Consider the following 10430-nt stretch of genomic DNA (forward strand, 5'->3'; position numbering starts at 1 on the left):
TTGGGGTCCGGGGGGTAGATGGGCACCCCAGAACCTCATCTTCTTTCTTTCTCTCCCCCCTTTCCCCCCCCCTTTTCCCCCCTTTTCCCCCCTTCCCCCCCCCCCTCTCCCCCCCTCCCCCCCCTTTCTCGCCCCCCAGGAGGGTCCCTACGGGGGTCTCAGCTCCACCTTGCCCCGTAACTACAAAGTGCCGCCCCCCATGAGCGGGGGGGGGGCGGAGCGCTGGGGGGAGGGGCCGTTCGGCCGCCCCGCCCCCAGCACCCTCCCCCGCTCCTGGCACCCGGTCTCGCGCATCGCCGTGCCCCCCCCCGCGGCGGGGAGACCCCCCCGCAGCAAACCCCTCCCCCTCTCCATGATCTTCAGCTGCAGAACGCGGCCTGGGAGGGGCAGGGGGGCTGGGGGGGGGCGCGGGGGGGGCTCCTGCTGCCCCGGGTACCCCAAAAGCAGCTCCAGGGGGTGCCCCCCCCGCCCCCCCAGCGGTACCTGGGGGGAAGGTGAGTTGGGGGGGGGGGGTGGGTTAAATAGGGGGGGGGTGGAGTTTGTTTTGGGGGGTGGGGGGGTTGAACACCCTCTGGGGGGGGTTGTGGGGGGCTGTGTTAGGATGGTACCCCAAGATTGGGGGGTGGGGGCACAGTGCTGCGCCCCCCCCCCCCCATCAGAAGCAAGGAGGGGTCACAGGGCAGCCCCCCCAAACCCAATTGGGGGGGTCCTAAGGCAGCCCCCACCTAAACCCAAATGGGGGGGGTCCCAGGGCAGCCCCTCCAACCCCAAATGGGGGGGGTCCCAGGGCAGCCCCCCCAACCCTAAATGGGGGGGGGGTCCCAGGGCAGCCCCCCTAACCCCAAATGGGGGGGGTCCCAGGGCAGCCCCCCCAACCCTAAATGGGGGGGGGGTCCCAGGGCAGCCCCCCCAACCCTAAATGGGGGGGTCCCAGGGCAGCCCCCCTAACCCCAAATGGGGGGGGTCCCAGGGCAGCCCCCCCAACCCTAAATGGGGGGGGGGTCCCAGGGCAGCCCCCCCAACCCTAAATGGGGGGGGGGTCCCAGGGCAGCCCCCCAACCCCAAATGGGGGGGGGTCCCAGGGCAGCCCCCCCTAACCCCCCCTTTTCCCATCTCCCCCCCCAGGCTCCCCCCGCCCCCTCGCTGCCGACTCCGCCCCCCCGGACCCCGAAGCGGAGCTGCTGGACGAGGGGCTGCTGCAAATTGGGGGGGCCGTGGGGGGGCCGGACCCCGAGGTCGTGGAGCGGCCCCTCAGCCCCACCCGGCTCCAGCCCCTCCTGCCCCCGGGGGCTCAGGGGGTCCCCGAGTTCGAGGAGGTGGCGCGGGTGCTGGCGGAGATGCCCCGACCCCTCAAGCGCCGGGGGTCCATGGAGCTGAACCCCGGGGGGGGCCCGGGGGGGGCTGCGGCAGCCGCGCCCCCCCCCCGCACCCGGCAGTACCAGCAGCTCATCAGCCGGCTCCTCCATCGCCCCCCCCCGCCCCCCAGGGACCCCCCCGCCTCGGAGGGGGGAGGGGATGGGGCGCACCCTGCTCCCGGCACCCCCGAAGCGGGGGGGGCACCGCTGCCCCCCCCGCAGCCCCCCCAAACGCACAGCCCCCCCCCGCCGACCCCCCCACCGACCCAGCAGCAGCCGAGGTCACCCGGAGGCAGCGCGGCCGCACCGGTGAGGGGGGGGGCTGGGAGGGGGGGGCTGGGGGCTGGGACCCCCTGGGATGAGGGGGTGCTGGGTGCTCGTGGTGGGGGGTGCTGGGTCCCCTGGGTTGGGGGGCCTGAACCCCGCTGGGGTGGGGGTGTTGGGTCCCCATCCCCACGGCTCTGCGGGGATTCGGGGTGCCGGGGGGGTCCCACGGCTCTGCAGGTCTTTGGGGTGTCGGGGGGGGGGTCCCACGGCTCTGCAGGGCTTTGGGGTGTCGGGGGGGGGGTCCCACGGCTCTGCAGGGATTCGGGGTGCCGGGGGGGGGGGTCCCACGGCTCTGCGGGGATTCGGGGTGCCGGGGGGGGGTCCCACGGCTCTGCAGGGATTCGGGGTGCCGGGGGGGGGTCCCACGGCTCTGCAGGGATTCGGGGTGCCGGGGGGGGGGGTCCCACGGCTCTGCGGGGATTCGGGGTGTCGGGGGGGGGGGTCCCACGGCTCTGCAGGGATTCGGGGTGCCGGGGGGGGTCCCACGGCTCTGCAGGGCTTTGGGGTGTCGGGGGGGGGGTCCCACGGCTCTGCGGGGATTCGGGGTGCCGGGGGGGGGTCCCACGGCTCTGCAGGGATTCGGGGTGCCGGGGGGGGGTCCCACGGCTCTGCGGGGATTCGGGGTGCCCCCGCTGACCCCCCCCGCCCCAGGAGCTGCGCTCGGCGCTGCGGGACCCCTCGTCCCCCCGCAGACGCCCCCCCGGGACGCGGGTCCGGCTCAGCCCCCTCGTGCTGCTGCTGGACGCGGCGCTCACCGGGGAGCTGGACGTGGTGCAGCGCGCGGTGGCCGAGGTGGGGGCGAGGGGGGGGCAAAGGGGGGGCAGGGACCGGGGGATGGGGGGATGCGGGGGGGGGGATGAGGGGATGGGGGGGGATGGGGGGATGGGGGAGCTGGACGTGGTGCAGCGCGCGGTGGCCGAGGTGGGGGCGAGGGGGGGGCAAGGGGGGGCAAGGGGGGGGCAAAGGGGGGGCAGGGACCGGGGAATGGGGGGATGGGGTGGGGGGGATGAGGGGATGGGGGGGGATGGGGTGCAGGGGGTTATCGGGGGTGTCACTGGGGGTCGGGGTGCAGGTGGGTGTGGGGATGGGAGTTTGGGGTGTCAGGGTGCGGGTCTGGGGGTGTCAGGCGGTGCGGGGGTGCAGTTTGGGGGTGTCAGGGGGTGTCGGGGTGTCAGTGCCGTTGGGGTGATGGGGTGCGGGTTTGGGGGTGTCAGGGGGTGTTGGGGTGTCGGTGCCGTTGGGTGATGGGGTGCGGGTTTGGGGGTGTCGGGGTGTCGGGGTGTCGGTGCCGTTGGGTGATGGGGTGCAGGTTTGGGGGTGTCAGGGGGTGTCAGGGGGTGTCGGGGGGTGCAGTTTGGGGTGATGGGGTGCGGGTTCGGGGGTGTCGGGGTGTCGGGGTGTCGGTGCCGTTGGGTGATGGGGTGCGGGTTTGGGGGTGTCGGGGTGTCGGGGTGTCGGTGCCGTTGGGTGATGGGGTGCGGGTTTGGGGTGTCGGGGGGTGCAGGGGTGCAGTTTGGGGTGATGGGGTGCGGGTTTGGGGTTTGGGGGTGTCGGGGTGTCGGTGCCGTTGGGTGATGGGGTGCGGGTTTGGGGTGTCGGGGGGTGCAGGGGTGCAGTTTGGGGTGATGGGGTGCAGGTTTGGGGTGTCGGGGTGTCGGTGCCGTTGGGTGATGGGGTGCGGGTTTGGGGGTGTCGGGGTGTCGGGGGGTGTCGGTGCCGTTGGGTGATGGGGTGCAGGTTTGGGGTGTCGGGGTGTCGGTGCCGTTGGGTGATGGGGTGCGGGTTTGGGGGTGTCGGGGTGTCGGTGCCGTTGGGTGATGGGGTGCAGGTTTGGGGTGTCGGGGTGTCGGTGCCGTTGGGTGATGGGGTGCGGGTTTGGGGTGTCGGGGTGTCGGTGCCGTTGGGTGATGGGGTGCAGGTTTGGGGTGTCGGGGTGTCGGTGCCGTTGGGTGATGGGGTGCAGGTTCGGGGGTGTCGGGGTGTCGGGGTGTCGGTGCCGTTGGGTGATGGGGTGCAGGTTTGGGGGTGTCGGGGTGTCGGGGTGTCGGTGCCGTTGGGTGATGGGGTGCGGGTTTGGGGGTGTCGGGGTGTCGGTGCCGTTGGGTGATGGGGTGCAGGTTTGGGGTGTCGGGGTGTCGGTGCCGTTGGGTGATGGGGTGTGGGTTTGGGGGTGTCGGGGGGTGTCGGGGGGTGCAGGGGTGCGGGTTTGGGGGTGTCGGGGTGTCGGTGCCGTTGGGTGATGGGGTGCGGGTTTGGGGGTGTCGGGGGGTGCAGGGGTGCAGTTTGGGGTGATGGGGTGCGGGTTCGGGGGTGTCAGGGTGTCGGTGCCGTTGGGTGATGGGGTGCAGGTTTGGGGTGTCGGGGGGTGCAGTTTGGGGTGATGGGGTGCGGGTTCAGGGGTGTCGGGGTGTCGGGGTGTCGGTGCCGTTGGGTGATGGGGTGCAGGTTTGGGGTGTCGGGGTGTCGGTGCCGTTGGGTGATGGGGTGCGGGTTTGGGGGTGTCGGGGTGTCGGGGTGTCGGTGCCGTTGGGTGATGGGGTGCCCTCGTTCTCGGGGCGCTGTCCCCACGCAGCTGGAGGACCCCAGCCAGCCCAACGCCGAGGGCATCACCGCGCTGCACAACGCCATCTGCGGCGCCCACCGCGGCGTCGTCGACTTCCTGCTGGCCAGCGGCGCCGACGTCAACTCGCCCGACAGCCACGGCTGGTACTGGGGGCACTGGGAGCGCCGGGCTGGGGTCCCCCCAGCAGCCGGGGGTGACGTTGGGGGTCCCCGTGTCTCCCCAGGACCCCCCTGCACTGCGCGGCCTCGTGCAACGACACGGGCGTGTGCGTGGCGCTGGTGCGACACGGCGCCGCCATCTTCGCCACCACCGCCAGCGACGGCAGCATGGCGGCCGACAAGTGCGACCCCTTCCGCGAGGGCTACGCAGACTGCTACGGATACCTCACTGGTGCCACTGGGAGCACTGGGGGGGTGCTGGGAGGGGGCGGCTGGGGGGCACTGGGAAAGGTTAATGGGGGAGCGTGGGTGATGGGAGGGGGTACTGGGAGCACTGGGAGGGGATACTGGGGGGACTGGGAGGGGGACTGGGAGCACTGGGAGGGGATACTGGGGGAGTATGGGGTACTGGGAGGTAGGGTATGGGGACTGGGAGGGGTACTGGGAGCACTGGGAGGGGTACTGGGAGCACTGGGAGGCGATACTGGGGGAGTATGGGGTACTGGGAGGTAGGTTATGGGGACTGGGAGGGGTACTGGGGGGACTGGGAGGGGTATTTGGGTTACTGGGAGGGGCACTAGGATTACTGGGAGGGGTCATGGGATTACGGGGAGGGGAGAATGGGGGAGTGTGCGGTTACTGGGGTTACTGGGAGGGGTCCTGTGGTGCTATGGGGGGGTCTCTGTAGGGTCCCTGTGGGGGTCTCTGTGAGGGTCTCTGTGGGGTCTCTGTGGGGTCTCTGTGAGGTCCCTGTGGGGGTCCCTGTGGGGGTCCCTGTGGGGTCCCTGTGGGGGTCTCTGTGGGGGTCTCTGTGGGGGTCTCTGTGGGGTCCCTGTGAGGGTCTCTGGGGGGTCTCTGTGGGGTCCCTGTGGAGGTCTCTGTGGGGTCCCTGTGGGGTCTCTGGGGGGGTCTCTGGGGGGTCCCTGTGGGGGTCTCTGTGGGGTCTCTGTGGGGGTCTCGGGGGTCCTGTGGGTCCCTGTGGGTCTCTGTGGGGGTCTCTGTGGGGGTCTCTGGGGGTCTCTGGGGGGTCTCTGGGGTCTCTGCGGGGGGCGCTGACCCCGCCCCGTCCCTCAGGCGTGGAGCAGGCGCTGGGGGTGCAGAACAACGGGCTGGTGTTCGCGCTCTGGGACTACCGGGCGGCGCTTGCGGGACGAGCTGTCGTTCCGGGAGGGGCAGCCGCTCACCGTGCTGCGCCGGGGCCCCCCCGAGCCCCCGGACCGGCCCCGCGACCAGGCCCCGGCCGACACACAGGCCCCGGCCCATTGGTGGTGGGCGGCGCGCAGCGGCCAGCGCGGCCTAGTGCCTCGGGCCTACCTCGGGTGAGGAGGGGGCGGGGGGGGGGGCTGCGGCCCCGGGGGGGGGTCCTACAGCCCCGGGGGGGGGTCCCAAAGCCATGGGGGGGGGGGTCCTACAGCCTGGGGAGGGGGGGCTGCGGCCTGGGGGGCCCCACAACCATGGCGGGGCGGTTCTGCGGCCTGGGGAGGGGGTTCCAGGGGTCTGCAGCCCTGGGGGGGGGGGGGTCCTACAGCCCCCGGGGGGGTCACACAGTCTCCCCACAGCCCCGGGGGGGTCCCCAACTTTCCCCCCCCCTCCCCCCAATTCTCATGTCCCGGGGGAGGGGGGATTTTGGGGGGCCCCCTCCCCCTGACCCCCCCCTTCCCCCCACAGCTCTTCCCCAGGGTGCGGCCGCAGCGCAAGAAGGTCTGAGGGGGGCCGAGGATTTGGGGGGGCCGAGGATTTGGGGGGGCCCCGAGCTGGCCTTGCCTCCCCCCTGGCCCCCCCCCCCCCCCGCCGCCGTGTCCTGACCCCCCCCAGCTGGGGGCAGCGGGTGGTTCCCGCCCCCCCCCCCCCCCCTCGGTGTTGGGCTTTGGGGAGTAAAGAGCCTTCGGCTGCGACCGGCCTCTTCCATTGGGGGACGGGGGGGTGGGCCAGGCCAGGCAGCCCAGAGCCCCCAGTATGGGCAGCCCAGAGCCCCCAGTATGGGCAGCCCAGTGCTCCCAGTATGGGCAGCCCAGAGCCCCCAGTATGGGCAGCCCAGAGCCCCCAGTATGGGCAGCCCAGTGCTCCCAGTATGGGCAGCCCAGAGCTCCCAGTATGGGCCAGCCCAGTGCTCCCAGTATGGGTAGCCCAGTGCTCCCAGTCCAGACATCTGTTTTCCTAGTCTGGACCATTCCAGTGCTCCCAGTCTGGAACAGTGTTTCCAGTCTGGACCATCCCAGTGCTCCCAGTTGGACATCCCAGTGTTCCCAATCTGGGCCATCCCATGACTCCCAGTCCTAGCCAGTGCTCCCAGTCTGGACCATCCCAGTGCTCCCAGTCCAGACCTCCCAGTGCTCCCAGTCTGACCATCCCAGGGCTCCCAGCGCCCAATCAGCGCTGCGTATGTCCATACGAAGGGGGTGGGGCCTCCTCGCCCATCCCCGCCCCCCCGCCCCCCATTTTAGCATCTCCCTAAGTTAATTAGAGGCTGTTAATTAGCTCACCCTAATGAAGCGCGGCGGAAACAAGGGTGGGGGGTAGTGATGGTCGTGTTTAAGCTCCAGGAGGGGGGGGTTCAGGGAGGGGGGGGCTTTTGGGGGGGGTGTTTGGGGAGGGGGGGTGTTTGGGGAGGGGGGTGTTTTGGGGAGGGGGGTGTTTTGGGGAGGGGGGTGTTTTGGGGGGGGTCGGGTCACTTCTTGGGGTATTCCCGCTGAGGTAGACGCTGGTCCCGTCGTACTGGGCGGAGCGGAGACACCCCAGCATGAAGTGGCCCAGGTCGTGGGACGAGATGACGCGGGACCCCCCGGTCTCCCCCACCCGCACCGTGTAGGTGCCGGTCAGGGGGCGATCGTCTGGGGGGGGGGGCAAGAGGGGCATGTTAGGGGGAGGCTGGGAGGGACTGGGGGGGCTGGGGTGGTGGGGGGAATGAGGGGACTGGGGTGATGGGGGGACTGGGGTAATGGGGAGACTGGGAGGGGCTGGAGGGACTGGGGTGATGGGGGCTGGGGGGAATGAGGGGACTGGGGTAATGGGGTGATGGGGAGACTGGGGGTGATGGGGGGACTGGGGGGATGGGGTGATAAAGGGCTGGGGGGACTGGGGTGATGGGGGGACTGGGAGGGACTGGGGGATGGGGTAATGAGGAAACTGGTATAACTGGCGGGGGGGGGGGGAAACAAGACAACTGGGATGGACTGGGATGCAGGGGCTCCAAAGGGCTAACCCCCCCCCCCAACCCCCACCCCACCCCCCTGTTTTTTGGGGGGTTGTCCCAAGGGGGGCTGTCCCATACCCGCGATGTGGGGGGGCATCACGTAGACACAGGGGAGCCCCGAGTCCCTCAGCACCCGCTGCATCCGGATGTGATCCTGGGTGACGGGCAGCAGCCGGGGGGGCACCTTCTGCAGGTCCCACAGCAGGAAGGCTTTGGGGGGGTCAAAATAGGCCCCCCCCCCCCAAAAATGGGGGGGTTAAAGGGAGGGGGAGAAGATATTGGGGTTCACCCACCCGAGAGACAGGCGACCACCTTCTGCACCCCGTGGGCCTTCATGGCCCCCACGATGTTCTTGGTGCCCTCGGACATCACGGTGGTGGGGCCTGAGGGGGGGGGGAGAAGGGGGTTGAGGGGGGCCCCCCACAAATTTTGGGGGTGATGGGGGGGGTTGGGGGGTGTTTATGGGGCAGTTCTGGTGAGTTACGGGAGGTTTTAGGGGTGTTTTGGGGGGGGTTATGGGGCAGCCCCCCAAGTTTTGGGGTGTTTGGGGGGGGTTAGGGGGGCCCCCCCCCCAAAGTGGTGGGGGTTATAAGAAGATTTGGAGGGGTTGTAAGGGGGTTTGTGGGGTGATTCTGTGAGTTTTGGGGGGTTTTGGAGCTGTTTAGGGGGGGTTCTGGTGGGGTTTATGGGGCAGCCCCTAATTTTGGGGGTGTTTATGGGGGTTTGGGGGGCTTAGCAGTGGCCCCCCAAATTTTGGGTGTTGTGGGGGGTTAAAAGGGGGTTTGGGGGGGGTTATAGGGGTTTGGGGGGGGGTTATGGGGGAGTTATGGGCAGTTCTATGAGTTTTGGGGGTGTTTAGGGGAGCTTATGGGCAGCCCCCCAATTTTGGGGGTGATGGGGGCCATTTATGGGGCAGACCCTTGAGTTTTGGGGGTTGGGGGCCATAGAGACCCCAAAATGATGGGGTGCTGGGGTGGGGGCGTCCCTTGGGGCTATGGGGGGTCCCCCCAAATTACAGGGGGTGTGGAGGATGAGGGGGTGTGAGGGGTCCCCCCAAACTTACAAGGTTGGGGGGGGGCACTGGGGTTCGAAATGCTGGGGTTGGGGGGGCAATGGGGACCCCAAAATTCTGGGGTGCTGTGGTGGGGGGTCCCCCCAGTCGTGGGGTGTCGGGGTGCAGCCGTACCCAGGTCGTCCCTGGTCCCCCAGGAGGATGATGACGGCGTCCTGGCCCCGGACGGCCTCAGCCACGGCCGCGGGTCCAGCACGTCCCCCACCACCACGCGGGGGGGGGGACCCCCGAATTGGGGCAGCCGGGAGGGGTCCCGCACCAGCACCGTCACCGTGAGCCCTGCAGGGTGACAGCCCCTGCCCCCTGACACCCCCGGCTGGGGGGGGTTCCCCACAACCTGGGGTGTGTCCCCCCCCCAAATTTGGGGTCCCCCAAAAACCTTGGTGGGGTCCCCCCCATAACCTGAGGTCCCCCCATAACCCCTGGGTAGGGTCCCCCCCTAACCTGGGCCCCCCCCCCATAACCCTTGGGATGGGTCCCCCTAACCTGGGGTGGGGTCCCCCAGAACCTTGGGGGTGCCCAGGGCTGGATGGAGCCCCAGGGTGCTGAGTCAGCCGTTGGGGCCAGGGATGACTCAGCACCTCCCCTGCCTGCCCCACATCTGCCCCATAGGGGCTCTGCCTGCCCCCCCCCGCCCCCCCGGGCTCTATCAGCCCCCCAAGTCCCCCCCCCCCCGCCCCCCCGGGCTCTATCAGCCCCCCAAGTCCCCCCCCCCGCCCCCCGGGCTCTATCAGCCCCCCAAGTCCCCCCCCCCCGCCCCCCCGGGCTCTATCAGCCCCCAAGTCCCCCCCTGCCCCCCCCGATAAGCTCTATCAGCCCTGGGCAGGCCAGGGCGGCCCCCCCAAAACCGGCTCCATGGGGCCCTGTGGGACCTGTGCCCCCCCCCCCAACAGGGTCCATGAGACCTGCGCCCCCCCCCCCCCCCCCCCAAATAGGGTCTATGGGGCCCTGTGCCCCCCCCCAGGTGTTACCAACCCCCCCGTCCCCATCCACGCCCCCCAAAAGGGACCCCCAGTGACTCTGCCCCCTCCCCCAATCCCCAGTGACCCCCCCAAGAACCCCAACACCCCCCAACCCCACTTCCCCCCGCCCCCCCTCCTCCCCAACCCGTGGGGTCCCCCCTTAGTTCTGGGGTGCCCCCCCCAGCCCCCCCTCCAGTCCTCCCCCAGACCCCCCTCACCCCAGTCCCTCCCAGCCCCCCCAGCCCCCCCAGTCCCCCCAGCCCCCCCAGCCCCCCGTTACCCTGCTCCAGCGCCTGGCCCAGCGTGGTCCGGCCGGTGCGGCCGGTAGCACCGAAGATCACGATGTTCTTCACCATGGCGGGGGGGGCACCGGGGGGCACCGGGACACCGGGAACCCGCCGGGGTCAAGTGCCGCTACCGGCTGCCGGCTCCTCCCCCCCCACCCGGGAACGCCCCCCCCAAGCAGCCCCCGCCCCCATCCCGGGGGACGGGCCAGGGAGGGGAGGTACCGGCACCGGGAGGCACCGGGAGGCACCGGGACGCTCCTCCGAACCGGCCCCGGTCCGTGCGGTACCGGGTCCTGCACCCCTCCGGTACCGGTGCCCCCCCCACCCCGGTGTTCCCGGTACCGGCCTCAGCCCCGGTCCTACGGTACCGGTCACCCCCTCCTCGGGATGTTTCCGGTACCGGGATGTATCCCGGGTCCGTACGGTCCCGGTGCTCCCGGTCCCGGTGCCCCCCGTCCCCGTCCCCCCCATCATGCTCTCGGTACCGGGATGCATCCCAGGTCCATATGGTAC

General features: G+C 70.9%; 2 protein-coding genes across 2 annotated transcripts; one reads left to right on the forward strand and one right to left on the reverse strand.

Moving 5' to 3' along the window:
* Positions 1–139: 139 nt before the first annotated feature.
* PPP1R13L (protein phosphatase 1 regulatory subunit 13 like) lies at positions 140–6239 on the forward strand (the record flags this gene model as incomplete). Its single annotated transcript, XM_084281110.1, is given in 8 exon segments — positions 140–332; positions 1126–1664; positions 2334–2474; positions 4255–4388; positions 4469–4635; positions 5478–5551; positions 5553–5722; positions 6071–6239. Coding segments are annotated over 8 exon segments (1458 nt in total), but the record flags the coding sequence as incomplete, so codon positions are not given.
* A 681-nt stretch (positions 6240–6920) lies between these two features.
* Positions 6921–10063, reverse strand: BLVRB (biliverdin reductase B). The gene is given in 7 exon segments (XM_084281109.1): positions 6921–7234; positions 7675–7806; positions 7890–7979; positions 8783–8801; positions 8803–8852; positions 8855–8947; positions 9911–10063. Coding segments are annotated over 7 exon segments (759 nt in total). The 5' UTR covers positions 9987–10063; the 3' UTR covers positions 6921–6935.
* Positions 10064–10430: the final 367 nt, after the last annotated feature.

The sequence above is a fragment of the Gallinula chloropus genome, assembly GCF_964237585.1.
Source record: "Gallinula chloropus genome assembly, contig: HAP1_SCAFFOLD_465, whole genome shotgun sequence".
Classification (NCBI taxonomy): Eukaryota; Metazoa; Chordata; class Aves; order Gruiformes; family Rallidae; genus Gallinula; species Gallinula chloropus.